This window comes from Micromesistius poutassou, assembly GCF_964030765.1.
Source record: "Micromesistius poutassou genome assembly, chromosome: 4".
Lineage (NCBI taxonomy): Eukaryota > Metazoa > Chordata > Actinopteri > Gadiformes > Gadidae > Micromesistius > Micromesistius poutassou.
Genome location: NC_140274.1, coordinates 8,330,099 through 8,353,030, shown reverse-complemented (window position 1 = coordinate 8,353,030; position 22,932 = coordinate 8,330,099). Strand labels below are relative to the sequence as shown.

Sequence of the window (22,932 nt, the reverse complement as noted above, 5' to 3'; positions counted from 1 at the left end):
ATTCTCCTTTGGACGGAGTGAATTGGCAGAATGACTCCGTTCCTAGGGGGGAGAGGGCCTGTAATTGTCTATTGAGCCGTGCCACTCAAGGCCTGTTTTTATGTTCCCTGAAAAGGTACTAATTGTTAGTACATTCAAGCCACCGCATCAGCGTTAGGCGGGGACATGTATTGACCAGTAGAGTGTGTGTGTGTGCACGTGTGTGTTAGTCATCAATCATCTATCCCCCAGGATGTGGGAACAGTTGGTTATATCCTGCTCTTGGCACAGAATTATTATTGCCCACGGATCTATATCATCAACATAGGCGCAGCCAGCACAACGTGCTCGAAAGCACATGCCACACTTTACTGCGCACAGCACAATTGTCATGCTATATACATAGAGCACATCCATTACTCTCATCATACATCTCTCTCTCTCTCTCTCTCTCTCTCTCTCTCTCTCTCTCTCTCTCTCTCTCTCTCTCTCTCTCTCTCTCTCTCTCTCTCTCTCTCTCTCTCTCTCTCTCTCTCTCTCTCTCTCTCTCTCTCTCTCTCTCTCTCTCTCTCTCTCTCTCTCTCTCTCTCTCTCTCTCGCTGGATGAGGGCAGATCAATGGTTTTCCAAAAGACAATACGGTTAGGGTCAGGTCATTATTATTGGCAGCGATGGAACTCCCCGACTTCACCTCCCCTCAGATGGACACACCCCAGCACCGTGGCACGAGCGTGGTGGTGCTCAGGGCCGGCTGCGGCATCCTCTCTCACCCTGTAGCGCTTTAGGGCAATAACTCCCACAGCCTCCAGTGTGAAGAGAGCAGCCACCTTTTTATACTTCAGACTATAAGTCACACATAAAAGTCACAATGTTCTCTTTCCACCGAGTGCGATGGGCTATTGTTAGCTTAGCCCTATTCAGATCATTGCTGGCGTATTGCGCGATTAATAATGAATTCAGCGGGGCAGGCCTGGTGGCTCTACTCGATAAGTGTGCCATCCACGTAGGCAACACGCCTTGTAGTGACTGGGTTCGATTCCCACCTCCGTCCCCTGTGGGGGGTACATATTAGGATAGCATCAGATCTAGTACATCAGGCGACACGTCTTCAGGCCCCGGGGGGGGAAAGTATTTTAGGTCTGCCTGAAGTTCAAGATCTGACGGATGATCCTAATATTACACCGTTCCTATGCTACATGTCACTTCCTCTATTTGTTAACACTCTTTCCTGTCTCTCTCCACTGTCCACTTCATAAATAAAACATACAAAAGAATTAGGCAGGATTATAAATGTTTCGTACGCCTCCCCAACACATTCTGCCAACCGGGAGCCCACCATCACGGGTTGCTTGTCCCAAGATGTACACAACACAAACTAACACAGAAATGCATGTTCACCCACACATGCGCACACAGACTCACACACACACACAAACACATGCACGGATCCACACATACACACACACAATCACAATCCCCCACACACAGAGACTCATGGATGGATTGCAGACAATCACACACACACATCTTCCCCCTGAAAACCCCTCAATTACAGCCCATCCGACTAGCACGGCCGCCATTGGGAGGCAGCTGCAGCACAACACACAGAGCTCATATCAGCCACAGAGACGGGAGCTCTGCTACCCCAGTCGGTCTGAACATCCATGGACAGACGCCGCTCGCTCTCTGACAGTCTCCCCAGCAGCACCGCGGTGGCTGGCTGGCATTGATCAGTGACATTTTGCTAAGCAACGCTACATGTTTGAAATCTGTAACCCTCAGACCGGGTAGGGCTTGACACAGGCAGTGTTCTTCTTCAGGAAAGAGCATTGTGAAGGTACAAGAATGGGAATGTTCCCCGCTGTTGAAGGAGCTGAATTAATCTATTATTCATTTTGTTCTGTTTTTGTGGTTGTCGTGTTTGTGACTTGCTGTGTAAAGTGAAATGTTAAAACGATATGCTGTGTTCCCGTGCTAGATACAAAACAGGAGCGTTCTCGGTGGACAGGTGACCAGCATCGACAACAAAGAGGCACTGAGGTGAGGTTGGGAATACAACACATGATACACGTGGGTCCACATACGGACCCACCCAGTACAATACATCTGTGTGACTGTGAGCCCGAATTTGCATGTGCCTGCATAAAATAGTGATCTCCTGTACTCGCTTGCAGAAAGAAACAAACACAGACACACACACACACAAACATACATCTAAGGTACAAATCTCAGTCTGCACCCCATGGATGTAGTTTGATTGAGACTTTCTATTTCACACATGAAAGAACACCCATCTGTGACTGTGGTTCATGATTGTGCATGTGAGACATGTCCTGCCAATCAAGGTCAATGTTATATAGTAGATTCCACTAAACCCATCACGTACCCTGTGTAAAGAGAACCCAGCATGTTGTGGAGCATGAAAAGGTTGGTCCTTGGTTGTTCTCAAAATAAACAACATTGGGTGTGTGAGTGTGACGGGGACACGATCGTGGATGACGGACAGATCTCTAGGAAACATGTAACCGAGCGCTGCATACTACACACACAAAACCTGTGGACACGATTTATACTTTAATCTCCAGCTTTCTGTGTGTGTCTCTTATCTGACAGGTAATGCACGCATAAAAGGTCCCGGGGGAGTGTGCACGTGTGTTTGTCGCGCATGCACACACACACACACACACACACACACACACACACACACACACACACACACACACACACACACACACACACACACACACACACACACACACACACACACACACACACCTACCTCTGCTGCCCTAACGCTACACCTGTAATATATACGAACAATCTCCAAGACGCAGGGCAGAAATCATTCCATCACTTGCTACGCAGCAGGCCATGACCAATTTTACAGAAAAAAAACGGTATGGGCTGGAGCAAGGGATTGTGGGAAATCGTGAGGGGAGGGAAAGAAATGACCAGGGATGAAAAAGAACACTTACAACAATTCAGTTCTTTTGTCTGTCTGTCGGTCTGGTTGAGACCTACTGATGAGGTGTTGTTGCAATAGTAAAGCAATGTTACTGCAACACGCATTATGTTTCGTTATTATGAAATGACTTTTGTCATTTTCTTTTTCCAAACCCACACAAACACATTAGACAGAGATAACAGGGGACATCTTTCCAGTCTAAATGCCATTGACCCCTTGACCCCACCCTCTCTCTCCACCTGCCTGATTTATGCGTCATGTGACATGAGCATTCACTGTGCGGCCTGTTTGAAACGACTCCCTGCCTCAGAGGCACTTTTCAGAGAATTCTCAGCCATTACCCGCGCACAACAATCATCGCTAACTGCCAAGCACGGAGCACCTTCAAGAGAATGTCAGTTGCCATGGAGACCGAGGCGCCCCGGCTACACCCCCCCCCCCAGCATCACAGTCTAAGTGTATGCCACCCCACCCTCCCGTTCTGCCACCCTCCCACCTACCACGTCAGACACACCCCCATCCTCTCTCACCCTCTCTCTCTCTGTCTCTATCTCCCTCTCCCTCCCTCTCTCCCTCCCTCTCTCTCTCTGTCTCTATCTCCCTCTCTCTCTCATCAGTGTGCGTGCGTTCCTCTACGGGCGTTTCGTCCCCACGTTCAAACAACTCTCAGTGTTGTTTACCAGGGGCCGTACTCAGTCTCCTAACGGACGCTGCTCTGTCCCTCTCCACTGGGGGCACGGCGGTCGCAGAGTGAGAACCTCATCCGGGGACTGGCGGCGTGACAAAACGAGGCGTTAGAAAAAAAGGATGCTGTTTGACGAGTGATGGCTTTTGGTCTCCAGATATCACGGGATGTCGCTTTGGCCCCGCCCCCCCCCACCACCCCCACGCCAGAGGGACAGCAAAGCCTCCTCACGTCAATTTACTGAATGACAAGGAATCACATGCCTACACACACACACACACACACACACACACACACACAACAAGAAGGCACATGACTGACTTGTGATTGAGGGTGATAGCTGCGACATGGACAGATAGCGAGGGTTTTGTATTTCAGAGGAGTCGAACAAAAGCCTGCCACTAACAACAGTATTAAAAGTTTGAAGTGTCAAACCGCATCAATGGAGCGCCGTGCCTTTAAGGGGCTCTCTTTATCGCACCCCTTTCAGCTGCTCATTTCCCCATTATGTCAGTCTATCCCCACCATCCCTCACTATCTCCATTTCTCTCTCCATTTCTCCACACGACCATCTATGTATCTGGCTTTCCCACTTGCTATCTGTGTGTGTGGGATATGTGTGTGTGTGTGTGTGGGGGGCTGGGGATCTGTGTGTGTGTGTGTGCGTGTGCATGTTCGTGTGTGCGTGCATGCGTTGGACCCGTTATCTGCCTCTTGCCTCTGCATCTCTACATGGCTGATTACTGTAGCATAATGGATAATGATGTGGATTCAACGAGCTCTTGGTCGGTGTTCTTATTGCACACTGACTGCAATAAAGCAAATCCCTGCAGGCAGCCATTGGTTTAGAGTCCAAGACTTGCCAGAATTGTGAGTAAAAAAAAAAAAAAGAAGAAAGACAGCAGTTTGAAAATAGACACGGCAGGTGAATGTTATCAGAGGCGATGTGGCCTGTGTGTTTGAGTGTTTTTGTTTGTGTTTGGTTGTGCTTGTGTGTGTGTGTGTTTGTGTTTACACGTCAATGTGATGGAAGAGTCTTTGGAACCATATGGAATCCCTGCTAGCTTTGCATGCGGCCTCCTCCACGCTGTCACCCCTGGGTGGTCCCTACTCTGTCTCCTGCTCACAGAGCCGGCCGTACCCCAGTGGAAATGAAACAAACAAAAGAACAACAAGAGGCAAAAGGTTTCCGAATGAAATATTCAGCTGGGAAACGGTGATCTTCACCAAGGAAATCCACCGTTTAGCTTCAGTCTGGAATGCCCGTTTGGAGCCAAGTTGTTCAGCTCAGATTCCGGCAGTGTTTCTTAACACCGCTGTTGAACGACTATTAAAATAGATTTGTTCACACGTAATTTCATGCCTCACGTTGCTCACACCTGATGGATCTTGCTGCTTCTCTGAGTCTTAAAATGGGCCTGTTGGTGTTAAGCAGAGATGTTATTCTTTACGGAGAATGATTTGTTTGTTTAATGCTCCAGCTCTCTAGTCTCCTGGGCCCTAACCTAGATTACAGCACAAAGACTATTAATCATTGATGATCAAACCTTTTTATTATTGCTCATCTATAATTAATCTGCACCATAATAAAAAGCATGTAGATCATGCGATTCAAAAATATTTGATATCCATTTACGGGAAGAAATATATAATAATTAGACGACAGAATAAAAACTCTAATCCTTTCTAACTGTCAGACAATGCAGCTGTGATAACAATTCTAGAGTAGAAGTCAGTAGAACAGTCAGAAAATGACGAGAAAATTAAAGGCTTTTTCTCTCTGTTCATGAAAAGATATTGCGAATAATCTTGGTACTACCCCACAATTCAACCGACTTCTTTAAGACTTGTAATTAGAATGCAGAGCATGAATGGGTTAAAGTCTACCAGAAGGTTCATCAGGGCAGGGACCTAAGGGTAACACAAAATGTACCCATAATTGTACAGATGTTCACATCAGGAGTGGTTCATTATCACAGAGGTGGGAGCAGCACCCGGGGGGGCAATTAGACCACACTCTGCGTGAACCCAGGGTCTTTACAAACACGCCCTGCAAGACAACCTAAACACACACATGAGAGCCCTCGCACACAACACGTACATGCTGTGATAATGCCACACACACACACACACACACACGTGAGGCAATGGTAATAAAAAACACACACACACACACACACACACTTGGTGTTGTCCCAAGGATGTTACTACTCTTCAACGGCCAAGTGAAGGTTCACAAAAAAACAGCATGGTCGTGCACACGCGCATACACAAACACAAACACCAAGTCAAGTGGAGGTGTAAAAACTCAGCATGGTCACCCTCAGAAACACAAATAAACAAGCAAGGCAGACGCCGCTAATGGCTGTGATTTAATCTCAGGTCATGATTGAATATGAATATGTGTCAATGAGCACAGTGAGATAGATAGGGCTACATCCTTCAGTCTGGCATCGACCACACATTAAGAACTACAACTCCCAAGATGCCAGCGTTCTCTCCCACCCTGGTAATCGGAGGTAGAGAGACCTCTCCATACAACACCATACTAGTAGCACCATTTCAACATGTGGAGCCTTTAGGACAGGACACAGGCAGACCCAGAAACAAACGCCTTGACATGACGATATGATTCATGACACGTAATGACGTGATATGATATGTGACATGAGCCTAGCACGGCCCCATATGGCCTCCTGGGCGCCCAATGATGATTGTGATCACCCAATGATGACGATGATTGTGACCACAAGTCGCTATGGAGTCACAGACTATTACCACTGTTGTTGGCTGGGTGAAAAAATAACACAAACCCGCTATTTCAAAGCACTGACGCACGTACTGACGCACGTGTCCTCCTGAAAAACGGTACCGATACTTGATTGATACGCTGCGAGAGGAACATTAAAATCCTCTTCATGTGTGGCTTCATCGGTTCCGCCCAAAACACCCAGAGAGAGCAGGGCCGTGTTTGGAGTGCTGCGCTCAAACCGTGGAGGTAATCAACTGACAACACCTTGGTTAAAACCAACCAGGCGACACAAGAAGTGGATTTAAATGTTTGTTTCCCAGCGCGTCAATACCGTTTAATTTCCCCGTAACCACAGCGTTTTAAATAAGGACTCGTGCGTCAGTGCGGTGATTGGGCCCATTTAAACCACCGATTCCACATTAGAAAGTGGTCACTTCTGTTCAATTACATGATGATAGGGAGTGCAGGATAAACATATAGGGCCAGGCCTGGCATATATGTGGTGGGTCAATTATCAAAGTTCTTCAATTCGAGAGACGTTGTTCACTCATAAAGTGTAGTACCTTCTGATCCAGGTGTGATAGCAGGCAGACACACAAGCAGGTTAGGGTGGTGGTTGATAAGGCAGGTGATAGATGTCCAGTCCAACAAAGGAGTTCAATCCAAAAGTGTTCTTTAAAATCCTTTAACAAGTTGAAACTTGTATAAATAATCAACTTTTACCTTTCTAAGTAATAAAGAAAGGTGCAAGGTGTGGTTCACTTAAAGTGCAAGTATTCAAGTAGTGTAAAGTGGTAAAACAGTAGGTCTCATGTGTTCCTTTGTCAAACAAACAAACAGATTCACATGTGTTGAACCCCCCTTCATGGTTTCCTGCAGCCCTTCAAAATAAGAGCATCTGGACTTCCTACAATCTTTCCCAAAAGTAAATGTCTGAATTATTTTATGGCCGTTTAAAACATAAACAAGCCTTCTGCAATATTACTTATTTCTACTCATACGTCGCACATCCGCACACGCACACTAAGCGCACACATTAAAACAAACAACAGCGTCTTGAAGCACATTTAATGAGCACGGGCAAAAGGATTCACTTTGTCCACCTCGGGCTATGTGGGCCTTTAAATTGGTCCCAGTGCGCTGTGGGAGTTTGTACCGAGGGCCTGACCTATAACTCCTGCCCGGTGTCACGGGGAATGAATCTGCTGTCAGCCCGATCGATAGCGGAGCAGTGGAGGGTTCGCCCGGGCCCCTGGCTCCTGGGGGGGGGGTCGGACCCTCTTAATAAACAGAGGGGACTTGTTGATCTCGATGGACCGATGGGACACCCGGCCGCTGTGACCACGGCGACCGGCCGCGCGTCGCGTTGTGCTTAACGACTTAGTGACCCGGTTGCTTCTTAGTTTGTCGGAACGTGGAGAAAAAAAAAAAATGTGTGGAATTTGAGTGTTTTTCATTGTTGTATCGACATTGGAGTATTGATCAATGAAGAACAGTGGAAGGTCATATTAAGTGTTAAACAGAAGTGTTTAAATCCAGCATGGTAATTCCTAGTCTTTTTAGGTCATTAAAATGATCAATAGTTATCGATATCGATCAATATGACCAGGTCATATCGTGATATGTCTTTCAGCCATATCGCCCAGGCCTACCTTCAACCCAGATACACAACGCTCGATGCACAAAGTGTCGACACGCAGTATCAGCACAATGGAACGTGTCCAATCTAGCAGCAGCGCCCATGAATGCAGTGCAGTGTCTTCATCACCAATAGGTTTCTAACAAACCCGGTACTGATGATAATATGTGGTACAGATGGCACGGTACCGCACCACGCCACATGGTAGCACCAGGCCAAGTGGTAGCGTACGGCAGCCTGGCCCTCCACTGGGCTCTGGGAGGGTGTGGGGGGGGAAGGGGGATGAGGGAGTGTGGGGGAGGTTGGAGGAGGAAGAGGAGTGGGGGTGCTGGCACCGAGAACAGGGGGCCTCCTTGTATTGGCAGATTCACAGTGGCAGGATACATGATGCATTCACATGATAATGAGCCACAGCAGCACGTAAGGCCGCCCCATCGCTCTCTGTCTCTCCTCTCTCTGTCTGTCTGTCTCTATCTTTCTCTCCTTCTCTTCTCTCCTCTTTCTCCTTCTCTCTCTCTCATTCTCTCTTTCTCTCTGTCCATCCTTCCCTCTCTCTCTCTCCCTCTACTTTCTTTATCTCTTTCTCTCTCCGCACCCTTACTTACATCAGACTCACACACACACACACACACACACACACACACACACACACACACACACACACACACACACACACACACACACACACACACAGGCACACGCATTCACAACACTGTAACATGCATGCAAATGTGCAAATGCAAATACTCAGCCATTTTAACATAAATACAGAGAGACACACACACACACACACACACACACACACACACACACACAAACAATCAGAAACCCCTCAGTGTCTGGCACTGAGCAGCCTGACCACTGGCCGCCTCATCACCAAGGAGACGGGTGCTAAGCAGGCGCCTGGCAGTGACTGACTGGCATTTAGCATTTAGGACCCCAGAAAGCTATCACAGAGCGAAAAGGGGGCTGGGCAGTCAAATGAACGACCCGTGGGTTTGTAAAGCGAGCAGACGAACAGAGGAATGAGCAAAAGCACACAACACATAAAATCGCTGTGAAGCGAGGGGAGTCAAGGGCGCTACGGCGTCGAGCTCACAGAGTGTAAGAATATCCCCCAAAAAGATTCACATTCAACCCCCGAAATAACTGAATGCCTCTGCCCTTTTTTCCTCATCATTGCAGGGGCCCAGAAAACGGGTTGAGCGGCTCCGTCTCGGCGACGCGTCACAGCGCATGTGAGAAGATGCGGAAGAACACCCTAGTTAAGAGCGTTAAGAGGGGCATGTGCCACCCCACTGACGTCAGCGTTGCGGTGGGCTATTAATAATCATTTCCACCTTGATTTGACGCCAGGCGTCGGGTGGAGGTGGTGGTAGTGGTCGGGGGGGCGGCCGCGGTGCAAATTAACTGTAAAAATGAAAGACATGCGTTCTTTTTTGGACTTTTCTCTCACTGCCGGGAAGCATAAAAAATAGGAAGGAGGAGACGAAGAAAAAAAAAGAGAAAAGAGAATCAAAAGGGAATGGATATGGAGCGCTACCGCCTTGTGAAAACTTTAAAGGAAGATGATGAATGAAGGGCGTGGCCCTCTGGAGGGCTTTCTGAGTTGAGTGAGATGATGGATCACATCTCATGGAAGAGAGGAAAGGGACGAGTAAGGGGGGGGGGAGGAGGAGAGAGGGCGAGCGGAGAGAAAGGCAGCAATAGAAAAGCTGAGATTGCATCAGCAGACGCAAAAAGCAGCGTGGAAGATATAATCACGTCGTCGTCCCCTGATGAACTCAACGCGCATCGACCAACGTGTCACTGGCACTTCAATCTGCCATCGCTCCTCTCATGTGATTCGCTCCTCGGCGGGCGCATCTCTCAACTGACCTCACACACAACTAGGTTACTTAGCCGACAATTGTTTCATCCACAGCGTCCCACGGGATCAGAGTGTTGCAGGGCAGCACAAGGGCAGGGCTAGACATCTCCCTGGAGGACCCGACCAAGACCCTTTTAGGGTATGGCCCCGCTGACTGTCTGGCACCTCATGCACTGGATTGTCTTTGCTCTCTTCAACCTCGACCGATGAACAGCCAAGCCCCTGTCAAGCGTTGACCTCCACCACCACCACCACCACCACAGCTTTATCTATACCTAGCACCACCTTTAACCCTAGGGAAGAGTTTGTACTAACTCGTCCCGTCCACGACACCATAGACACCATAGACACCATCATACTGTCTTGTGATGTACCTCCCTGCCGCACACATGACACTTGCATGCATAATGCTCTTCCAAGCTTTCCTTCATCCACTCCACTCCATCTATGCCTGTGCTGTGGTTTTTCTCCCTGACAGCAATCCAGCGTTGTGTGTCCACATGGCGGACCTGTGTCTTTTTATTGCACGTTGAGTAAGCTTGATTGTGAAAGGGAAGAATCAGCAGACAGTCTGGCGGATACCACCCCCCCCCGTTTGCTGAACCCGATGCAGCTGCTTCTCTCTCTGCATCTTCTCTCTCCACACCTCCCCTGGCCAGATGTTACTTCCTGCTCTCTCTATATCCTTCCTGTTCATAGCATCCAGTGTTCAGCCGCATTATGAACCCTCCAACCCCTTTTTCGATTGCCCCTCCAGCCGTGACGTCTTGCACGCCACGGCCCTGAAGAACAATGCCTCATACAAACCGAAACGCTTCATCACATCCGGCTGGGTCTGTTCAACCCAGACTGAAAGCGAGAATTAATTTCACAAATCAATTGTTTGCTGCCATTGATTTTCTTTGCTCTTTCCGCAGAGCGCACGGAGTGGGACGCGAGTGAGTGGGTACTGGCGGGCTGCCCGCCGTCGGCGTGGCTGTGTTCGGCGACCTGCCTCGCAGCTCTTTTATTCACGCACTGTTGTGTAACAAACAATGGCGAGCGACGTCGCGTGGCTCCTCACGTATCGCCATCGCAACGGTCTCCACGGGCCTCCTTATTCCAGCCTAGCCCCCATTGTTTTCACAAAGAGCTTTGTTTCATTTATTGTCTTCAGTCATTTATGTACAGGAGATAATACTATCACCATGAGTCCCTGGCCATCCTCTCTCTCTCTCTCTCTCTCTCTCTCTCTCTCTCTCTCTCTCTCTCTCTCTCTCTCTCTCTCTCTCTCTCTCTCTCTCTCTCTCTCTCTCTCTCTCTCTCTCTCTCTCTCTCTCTCTAAACAGGGACACACTATGCTCTTTCTCGCTTATCATGAAGCGCCGCACAACAACAGGAACCTCACACGGCACAGCACAGACGTATAAGGGTCGCGAGGGCTCAGATTCCGATGGGGGACTGTGTGTGTGTGTGTGTACTGGTATCTGTGTAGAAAACATATACATTATGTATCTCCTATTAGTACCGAGCGCCGGATCCCCCCGGTCAGACAATGCCCTGAGTTAAATAACATGCAGCACTAGTGGCTCGGGGACTATGTGGAGCCATCGGTCACGTTGCGTCATCGTTAAAAACCCAACTGTAATAAAGCAGAAATGTCAGGCGCGCTACAGGCCGTCCACAAGATGGATGGGCTGATGCTCCAGCCATTGATTAGGAGATATGTTTATGGAGGGAAAGATCAACACAAGGGTTCGGAGAGGTTGCACCTTCCTCCTCTCCCCTACGCATCCGGCTCACTGTGACTGTGCGGCTGTGTGTGTGTTTTTTACCGCCACCATGTGATGTACTGTAAGTGCACTCCGACTGCACAATATTGCTGTGGTGTGATAAGCGTGATGGAGCACAGAGTGGAATGGCCATGATTGTCTGTGGATAATTACCCAAATTGGTAAGATGGTACTTAATTGGGTTGTTTGAAATTGCTGTGTGGCTAATGCGTGGCTAGTGCACGCACGTGTGTGTGTGTGTGTGTGTGTGTGTGTGTGTGTGTGTGTGTGTGTGGCGTGCTTGTGTGTGCAGTTAGGGTAGACAATGAACCAATTACTCTATTTGTAGACACAGCCATACAGAGGGCAGTCTCTATCTCTCAGCATCTCTACAGAGACCCCCTTTCGGAGCATACCTCAATACAATATGAGAACAGGTACATTAGGTGAAAAGGGGCCAGAAACAATAGGACAATGGCAAATAATTATGCTGAGGATAAAAACATCAATAAAATGAAATGGGGAGGAGGCATGACGACTCTACAACATCATAGGCCTGTATGTCGGATAAAGGTTTGAGTGTCCATTAAAATCAGAGTGCGTCAGGTCTTCAGTGTGTGAGTGTGTGTGTGTGTGTGTGCATAAGTGCGTATGCTTGCGCATTTGTGAGTAACAACACGTGTGACCCTGCAAGAGATTTTATTCATTTCTGACACCGAACCGATCAAATAAAGCCAAAGCTATCTATAATCTATAATCCAGTAGAGCGCAGTGGTGACTGTGAAAACCCAGAGACAAAATCTGTTTGCAAAGCCCATCTCGGCTCATGATTTGGGCCATGACTTAATGGTTGTCACATTGTCCTATACCCACCAATGGACACCCACATACAGTGGTTGTTGCGCTGAATGCAAGAGGTATAACCATCGCCTTACTGTAATAGATCCATACGTTGTCACTTCCTGATCATCATCTCTAAGATAATAATTTAATTCCTCATCTAAATGCAATTCAAACATCTGATGATGACGTAACACGTCATGCTTATCTTCGAATGGGGCAGTTTAACATCATCTTTTTGGTGTATTTTATGTCATGTATTCCAATCGGAAATGTATATTCACATTTGTGTACAGATCCTTGGTCAGAAACAAACATTTGGCCAGAAATAAATGAGGCAAACTAAGCTTAACCGCAGGAGAAAGACTGAGTTAACTGAATCTGAGCGACAATACATCTAAATTACATCTAACAATTATTGCTGTTGGTTTCCCTTCCTTTTTTATTAATATAGAATAATAACAGGAACAAATAATTTGTAATTGTAACAACCATTTGTGCTTTATTGGTCTAGAAAAGCCCAGCCTGGAACAGTCTCTGGTTAAGTTTGTTGTGTATGCTGTGTACATGTTTTATAATAGGATAAAGTGAGCCAGTGGACACTCCATTATTGTGGCAGCTTCAAAGCCCCTATAATAACCAGAATCAAATTTAAAAGGCTTTCTATATGATGCCATAGGCTAAGGGGACATACACCTACACACACACACACACACACGCACGCACGTGTGTGTGTGTGTGTGTGTGTGTGTGTGTGTGTGTGTGTGTGTGATGGTGAAGAGGTTGGTGAAGGGAACTTGTTAGCACTGTTTCCATATCATTGTGTGTTTGTGAAATCCGACATCAGGAATACAGGTCGGTCATGAAGTGTGCGTGTGTGTGTGTGAGGTGTAGGGACTTTGAGTTGTGCCGCTCCCATTGGGAACACAATAACTATTGTTTTGTTGTCCATTGTTAGCACTTATATAAAAAATACATGTTTTTTTTTTGTTTTAGTTTTTTTGTTTTTGTATCAGGTTTTTGGGGTAAAACAAATCTACCGTAATTACTCTTGCCACATTTAAAGTACAAACTACATTAAAACAATGAAAAAAATAAATGTAAGACTGAAGCAGCAAACTATTCACTGTTCACTGTGGTGTGTTATCCACAATCGCAGGTGTTCAGCGCAGGTGTTCAGCGCTAGGCTACGTGTAAGTATTTATGAGCATTTGCCTGCAAATGTGATCTTTACCAGCGGACAAAGGCATGAACAGGAAGCCTGCTTCTGCTTGTGAGCATGAATGATGAGCGTGTGTGTGTATGTATGTGTGTGTGTGTGTTCCCTGACTTTGCAGAAGCCCACCTGTGCCTCCCTCTTACCGCCCCGCCCGCCTCGTGTTCTACAAGATACCCCAGTGACTAAACCACACAGGTGAGGTCTGCTGTAACAATGCAGATGAGCTCTCTCTCTCTATCTTTCTTTCTTTCTCTCTCTCTCCCTCTCTGTCTCCCTCTCCCTCTCTATCTCTCTCTCTCTTCCCTCTAACTGTCTCTCTTTCTTCTCTCACTTTCTTCTCTCTGTCTCTCTCTCTTTCTGTATCTCTCTGCCTTTCTTTCTTCTTGTTCACTTGCATCAGACCTGACATGCACTCTCATTCCCCTACACAAAGGAATCAAGTAGAAAACACGCCTACAGCATTCTGCAGCCATAGCCTCATATATAAAGGTACCTGGGCTTTGTATGTATTTAGGTTTGTGTGTGTGTGTGTGTGTGTGTGTGTGTGTGTGTGTGTGTGTGTGTTTAAGAGGGGGGAGGGATTGACAGAATAGCACAGTGGGGGAGCAGACATGGAGGACATAAACTGAACACAGATAAGCAGATAAGAATGGAAGAGAGCCACGCGGACCAATCCAAAAATGGTGATGTTTAGCGCAGAGGGAGTCGGTAGAAAAAAAGCACAAGCAAGACACAAATGGGCTTGTTTATACATGAAGTCCTGGCCAGGCATTGTGCGCTATGGAATTGAGCCACGCAGGGCTAATGAAAAGGCTAATAAGAACAGGCCATGCACTTAACAGGTAGCCAAGGCTTCTAACCATCCATCCTCTATCCAGTATTCATCCATTCATCATCTACCCATGGTCCATCCATTCATCCATCCATCCATCCTCTACCCATGGTCCATTCATCCATCTATCCATCCATTCATCCATCCATCCTCTACCCATGGTCCATTCATCCATCTATCCATCCATTCATCCATCCATCCTCTACCCATGGTCCATCCATTCATCCATTCTCTACCCCCCCCATCCATCCTTCCTTCATCCATCCATTCATCCATTCATCCATCCTCCATCCCCCATCCATTCATCGGCCTCACATAAGTGGATTTTACATTTTTCAATGACTACCTTTTCTAACGTTGAAGGAATAATAACAGACTGCGATGCTGAACAGACGGGCCCAGATGTCCGTGGAGGAAAGCAGTGTGACAACCTGTTCTGTTTATGAAGAACATGTGTGCATGAAAAGGCCTGGGGCATTTTAATGACAGACATGCTGTCAAATTTTCTCTCTCTCTCATGCCACTGCTATTGTGTCTCTCCAGTCCTCAACAGCAGACAACCCAAAGCCTCACACTGTCCAAACTCCAGTCCATAGGGTGGTTTGAGCGCCGGTAACCCATAGGGGTGTAATGATACGCGTATTCGTACCAACATTTTTCGGCACGGGTCTAACAGTTCAATGCACGTTCGTTGATTATCACACACTCTGTGAGTGTGTGATAATCTTTACAAGCTTGGAGAGAGAGAGAGAGAGAGAGAGAGAGAGAGAGAGAGAGAGAGAGAGAGAGATAATTGCCATAGGAGGTGCTTTTGAGCCATGCTGCTCGAAGAAGCCATTACAGAAAGCTGAGACAATGCAGTGCCGGCGACAGCCCGCAATTTTGTAAATCACATTCTTCTCGTCTATGAAATTATCTACAGTGCACTTTTAGAGCTATTTTATGGTAAATTGCAAAGTCATAGGGATTTCAACAGTCTGGTAATTTCCGTCGCGCAAGCCGGCGCAATATTCTCTCATTTGATCAGAACCATATCCCCGGGCCGCTCATGGTGCCTGTGTGCATACAGATGTTTAGTTCCGGCGATGGAGGTCCGGGATATTGAAGCTGTCCACCGGTGGGACGCTGTGGGCGTGGACAGTTTGGATTATCAATGGCTGTGAGGTCATTTTGCCTTGGTACAGATCAACTGACAAATCAATTTTGAATTAACAACACAGGGTCACTGAAGATCAGGCAGTAGGTTTACAGGCAGCGATATATATATATTCGATGGCTACACATGGAGTGTGTTTGCAAACTCATTTGTTGGGCATATCTGACTCCCAATCCACCGCAGGCATTCAATAATTATTTTTTCTTTTCACCAGCGACCACGTTTCATTCCATGGGTACTCACACTTCTAAAACTGGTTGACGTAAAGGTCATCTGCTTCTAGTGTTTGGCCACAATGAGATATTGTTTAATGGATCGCACTTTTGCGTTTTTAAGTTGGTTACTCATAACTCTTGGGAAAACGTTAGAACATAATCCAATTAAGGTTTTTAGAACCAAGCCCTGTGGATGATGCTCACGCGTCCTGAAAGCTACTCTACTAAAGAGGGGGGAAACAACTGCACACACGCTGAATGCTACTCACAAATGCACCGCATAAGGAATAAAGAACCACAACAACACAGCTTGAACCCGTATGAACTGCGTTGTCGTTATCCTGAACCATGACTCTGATGGTGAGCCAGCCGGCCAGACTGCTGTGAGATGCTTCTGAACCCAGACGACCATCTGAGCTGCAGTCTGAGAGAACCTTGGGAGGGGGCCCACTGTTGTATTGTGAGTGGTGGAGCGTGGTGATGAGGTCATTCAAAGGCTCTCTTCCTTGGAGAGATGCAATATTGTTTGGCCATGGGGATACACACACGCACAGACACACACACAGAACATACACACACACACACTCAAACACACAGCAAATACACACACACACACACACACACACACACATAAGTGGCAAGGGCTAACTCATAAGCAAACACATTTCTTTAAATATTGATTTGAGCTTCTCCGGTCTTTCCTGGATAAACACAGTCCCTATTCCTTGTAAGGACGTAGACATCTCCCCAAACAGCCTCATGTCTAACATTGATGGATTGTTACAATTTATCACACACACTCGAGGGACTTTGTTTAGGAGACGTTCTATAATGCAAAACCTAATTAGCCTGGCTCGTTAACGGATGCAATCAATGGAAATTGTTTTTTAATTATTTGTTGAATATCAGTACATTCGTATGTCGTCTTAGGGGGTTGGTCAGTTGTTGAGTGATTTTTTATGAAGCAGAAGCTCTGAGATATATATACAGAGACATAGCGTTCACATTGCATACATACATGTACAAAAGTCAAGCTGAATTGCAATGGAAAGGTGTATGTCAATGCAGAAACTGCTGTTCATTGGGGTGTTTGCCAGACATTTGTCAACCAATTGTCATGGGAGACTAATTGCTATATACAATAAATGAGATAATCTGTAAGACATAAAAAAAAAACATAATTGCAGTAATCTATCCTGCATGTCGACTGTGTTTTGACCGTTTCTTATTGCACATAAAGAACGGCTGTTATCCTACCTCATTAGGGCAAATACTTCCCCTAACATCCACTGTGAAAGGCGACCACAGAGGTGAGCAAAGCCCACATGCTGTGGTTCATCCAAACGGTGAACCTGAAAACCAACCCGCGCTCATTTAAAAGCGAGTTTGCTTATCTCATATTGTTATTTCGACCACTGCCCCCTGGCCCCATCCACCCCCTCACCCTTACCCCCCCCTGCCCACAGCTTCCTCCCGGACACGTTTCGAGGTCGGTTCAAACCCCTCACCCGTCCAAGACCCAGTTAGAAGCACATTCGGTCGGGTCCCTACAACATCTCTGGGCCGGTCCCGATTCAACTCCAAACTCAACTTCAGTAACTTTTTTTGGATTAAAGGTGTTACCCACCCTGAAGGCACACGCTTCCCTGGTCCAAAAAAATACCCCCCCCCCACCCCCAAGGACCGCAGGCCCAATCTGGGGCGGGAACGCAGATGTTGAACCAAACAGAACAGTCTGGGGACTCTAGTTAGGAGGAGAGGGATGGGAGGGGCTTAATATGTCCTTAAGATACTGTCTGTCTGTCTGTCTGTCTCTCTCTGTCTCTCTGTCTCTCTCTCTCTCTCTCTCTCTCTCTCTCTCTCTCTCTCTCTCTCTCTCTCTCTCTCTCTCTCTCTCTCTCTCTCTCTCTCTCTCTCTCTCTCCACTCCGAATTTCTGCCTATCTTTTATTCATACACATCTCCCGGAACGGCTTGTCTCTCTGCCATCATCTGAGGTTGTTTCTCAGCCTCTGTCATTCACACACACACACACACACACACACACACACACACACACAGATGCACACATACACGCACACAGACGCACACATACATGTGCACACACAGTACACACGCACGCACATTAATGCACACGCTCACATGCACTTTTCCAAGCGGTCCCAGAGCTCTTATAATTTTTTGAGAGTCTATTTTTAGTGTGAAAAGTAATTGAGGTGGAAAGTTCCATCTGTCCAACACACTCATATCCAGCTGCTCCTTTTTAGCAGCCGGCTGAGAGAGGAGGTGAAAAAAAAAGCACTACTTACGCATCAATTTGCCAGATAAAACTGACGCGGACAGGGTTTTTTCACTTCTTTTTTGGGTAACTATCTGTTCTGCATCAATAGGATGTTTTCATCAAAGGTTGGAGTGCTTGAGGTGCTTTCAGTTGCAGAAAAAAAGGGAGGTTTGCTTTGAAAGATGAGCTTTGATTATGGAGAGAGCGAGTCTAGTTAAATGGCTCAGCGAGCTGTGAACGCTCTTGGTCACCTCTCCAACAAATCAGGCCCTCCTCTCATCACTCTTTCTCTCTGCATGGCCACTTGTTATTCCCCTGAGACTCCAGTTAACTCTGACCACCTACACAAAAGTTTAATGTTACAAAATAACTGAATTGTCAAACTTGTTGAATTGTGCAACATGCTTCACAAGCCTCCTGTCCACACGCACACGTGCACACACGCACCCCACACATGCACACACACACACACACACACACACACACACACGTGTCCCCTCTGACAGAGACATAGCGTTCACATTGCATACATACATGTACAAAAGTGAAGCTGAATTGCAATGGAAAGGTGGAAACTGCTGTTCCTTGGGGTGTTTGCCAGACATTTGTCAACCAATTGTCATGGGAGACTAATTGCTATATACAATAAATGAGATCATCTGTAAGACATTAAAAAAAAAACATAATAGGGGCACCCCGGTGGCGCACTGGGCTAAGGCGCGTACCATGTAATAGAGTCCTGATCGCAGAGACCCAGGTTCGAATCCAGCCTGGGTCATTTGCTGCATGTCCTCCCCTCTGTCTCCCACACTTTCCTCTCTGTCCATCTCTATAATAAAGCTGAGAAAGGCAAAATATAAATCTTAAAAAACATAATAGCAGTAATCTATCCTGCATGTCGACTGTGTTTTGACCGTTTCTTATTGCACATAAAGAACGGCTGTTATCCTACCTCATTAGGGCAAATACTTCCCCTAACATCCACTGTGAAAGGCAACCGCAGAGGTGAGCATAGCCCACATGCTGTGGTTCATCCAAACGGTGAACCTGAAAACCAACCCGCGCTCATTTAAAAGCGAGTTTGCTTATCTCATATTGTTATTTCGACCACTGACAGACAGACAGACAGACAGACAGACAGACAAAGAAAGAGAGAGAGAAAGAGAGAAACTGATCTTAAATGCGGGCCTAAGGCAGACAGGGACATTGTGCACATAAAACACACATTCCTTGTCATGTGAGTGCCATGATTAGTTTTAAATGCATGCAGGGAAGTGGGGAAATATGGACGCCTTGTGTCCCTCAAGGACAAAAACATCAGAGCAGTCCTGGGTGAGTGTTGCCTCCAAGCATATCTCGGCGTGTTGCTACACACAGATCAACAAGAACTGGTTGGAAAAGCTATGAGGACACCACCACCTCCTGTTGAGTTCACTACAACAAGATGGAGAGTGTGTTTCGCTTGAGGAAAAGGGGGGAAAGTCCAGACAAAAGCTGAACCAATCAGCCCATTAACGCCAAGCCAAACCATCGCTTATCCCAACGATTGTCAGAATGTCTATATCAGGCCCGTTATCTATGGTTTCACGCTCTGCGGGCGTCTCTGAATAACTCTGCCACTCGTGCCTGTGTTGCTGCTCCCCCAGCTGCAAGATGGCGACCGCAAAGGGGAGGGGAAAAAAAGAAAGAGTGATGCAATTTTAATGTTCAGCTGGGGGATGGCGTGTGCTTGACAGCCGATCACGAGAGACAGCCTGTCCAGCACTCCTGTCGACTGTGTGACAAGGACACCTGCGGTGAAAGTCACGCAACGCCTAAGTGTCCCCAGCATTGTAGAGCACATCTCGCTCACGTATGCTACGCCCTTTTCCTTTGAAGTCTTTGAAAACTGCGTATCATACTGCCGACAAACACACATATCAGGGTGTGTGTGTGTGTGTGTGTGTGTGTGTGTGTGTGTGTGTATGTGTGTGTGCTTGCGTGCATGCATGCACACGTTTGAGTATGTGTGCGTGTGTGTGTGTGTGTGTGTGTGTGTGTGTGTGTGTGTGTGTGTGTGTGTGTGTGTGTGTGTGACCCAGAACAAGGAACAAGGGACGGTAACTGTGATCCAGCAGGAGTATACCACAGAGTTCTCTAAGGGCATAGAGTGGGAACATGCAGTCATACCTAAGGCAAGGTGTCTGTGGTCCTGGCCCAGCAGCTCATTACGACATGATAACTCAAGTCAGTGCTTACATAACCTGATCAATGGGAGCGGATAGTGACACGCTCCACATGCAGGGGGTGGAGGAGGACACTGATACATCCAGGCAAAACAAACAGGCACACAAATGACCAATCAATGCAAACGTCTGCTGGTGCAGCAGTTATTCACTGGAATATTGGCCTTTCTCCCTGTGGATGTATCCGATGAAATTGCCTGTGTGTGTGCGTACTGTGCGTGCGTGCGTGCGTGCGTGTGTGTGTGTGTAAACAGGTTTGATAGTACATCTGCTCTCGTTTTCTTCTGAAGTTTGCTTGTGTTCCCACGCGGAGCAGTTATATATTGAGCCGTCAGTTTAATTCGTCAAATGATTTATAGCAATAATTAAGTAAAAAAACAAGATTTTGCCCAAACAATGAGAAACTCCGGGAAATAAACAATACTATTGTCATGACCGGCGTGTGCGCGCAGTCCCCCTGAGTGAGCGGGGGGGGGGGGGGGCCATGCACGAGCTGCCCATAAATAACTGCTCCAGTGAAGCACCTTGCAATCAGAGGCAGACTCAATCTCGCACCCCAGTGTGGGACTCTTCAGCTGACGTGTCTTTAATTGACATGTCACCTCGGTACAGACAGTTGCCCGTGAATGGGGGGGAGGCTGAAGTAATTGGCCCTCTTCATTGGGTTTGGGGACTTTTAAGTGTTTATTCAGATAGAGGCCTGATTATTTTCCCTTTCTTGATTTTTTTTTCCCATGGACGGAAAACACGTTTAAAAAACAGACTGTAACAAGGGCCTAGCGAACAAAAGGTAAATTCGTCAGGAAAAGACGAAGATCATCCCTTAAAAATGACTACCTGGTGGTAGTCATTTATCGTTCTATGTTGTTTGTACATCCCATAGGTTTCGCTCCCTAATCGCTGCCTCACTGTTGATAACGAGGTCTGTGTTGTGTCACATGCACCGTGTTCCTCTTAATCGCGGGGATTACCGGCGCAGCCCTGCACCGTCTGCTCCCGTTTCTATTTCAAATCACCCGGACGTCCCACCACCGTGGTGGGCCCACGGGACCACGGCAGCGTAGCCTGCTCGCAAAGTTACCAGATTAATTTGTTTTCCCTCGTGCAATTAATAGTGTGTCTACTTCTTGAGAAGTGCAGGAGGACCATGCTGCAAGCAGTGCTTTGGTTTGTGTGGAGACGCCCGGGATAGGTCAGCAGAACCACGCATGTTGAGGAGGGGATCACACGGCGTCATGGGATCTGGAGATGTCGTTGGCACGATATATATATATATTATTATTATTATTATTTTTTTTGTAAATAGGCCTACATCTGTTTTGAAAATGCTGACATAACAAGAGCATTGGTCATGTCGTTATTAGTGGTGTATAGGAAAGGAATGGGTTTTTAACTTAAAATTGTACAATTGTGCTAAAATGCACAGGCTGCTGTATGCTTCCAGTAAATTTACTATATGCTTCCTCCAGTCAACACACTACATGCCTTCAGTAAACACATACTACATGCTTCCAGTAAGCATGGCACTGTGGAACAAGTAGTCTATACAGAAGCTGCGACTTAAGTTGAAGAGAAACAGAAAACTTACCCTCCATGCAAAAAATTACAATCCAGGCTATCCAAAGGTCCGAGTTATGGAACTTCAACATGGTTCCTAGTGGGTCAGTGAGTCTCTGGGACTCAGTATCACCTCCTCGCTGAGTTCAAATGTTTTCTCTCACAGTGTGTCGTCGGATTGAAAGAAGCTTTCCCGCGCTACAGCATACATGAAAGCAGATATCAACCGCAAAGCACGAGCTATGCGCGGGAATAAAGCGCGTCAAATGTTTCAAAAGTTCGCCGAGACGCGAGCGGTTCACTTGTTCTGCGCTCGTGTTGTGGTCCTCTCCTCTAGTTCTCCGTTAGTTCCTCCACTGCCGCTGCTGCTGCTCCATCCACACACGCTTCCTAACACCGTTCGGCATTTCCTCCACCACCACTCAACTCAATCACAAAATCATCCTTGGCTGACTGGTTGTAGTTATTATAACATTAACTTAGACAAGATCGGAAAGTGTCCACTTTTCTCTTCGGGTTGCTCACTCTCCTACGCGCCCTGTGCGCCATGGTCTGCCGTCGCTGGCTCGCGCTCCTCCCGCTGCAGCAGCGATCTATTTGGAACGCTTGATTGAGACAAGAGCGAGTCCGGGCTGTTGCCAGGATACCGCTGACGCCACTGAAGAGGAGACACGTCAGCGCCCCCATCTGGCGAGGATGGAATTACAGGATACCTCACAATGCACAGCGGAGGGATGGGAAGAGGAAAGGATGAAGTCCATTGGTAACACTTAACAATACAGGTACATGAATTAACCATTAAGTACGATTATGCAGTCATAATACAATAATTAACTTACAGTTAATTAACAGTTAATTGTTTGTGTATCAATTAACTGTTATACTGTATATTCACGAATGGTGTTCATGTTTACTAATGGTGGTCAATGTTAAAGGGATAGTCCGGTTTTTTTGCACATAAAGCCTTA

At 46.9% G+C, this 22,932-nt stretch overlaps 1 protein-coding gene across 1 annotated transcript in view; it reads right to left on the bottom strand.

Annotated features, from left to right (window-relative positions):
* The window catches only part of igsf11 (immunoglobulin superfamily member 11), a 92,368-nt gene extending 69,839 nt beyond the window's left edge, over window positions 1–22,529 (bottom strand). The window contains exon 1 of the mRNA XM_084467515.1: window positions 21,996–22,529. Coding sequence (XP_084323641.1) covers window positions 21,996–22,056 — 61 coding nt within the window. The 5' untranslated portion in view covers window positions 22,057–22,529. The remainder of the gene's footprint in view (window positions 1–21,995) is intronic.
* Window positions 22,530–22,932: the final 403 nt, after the last annotated feature.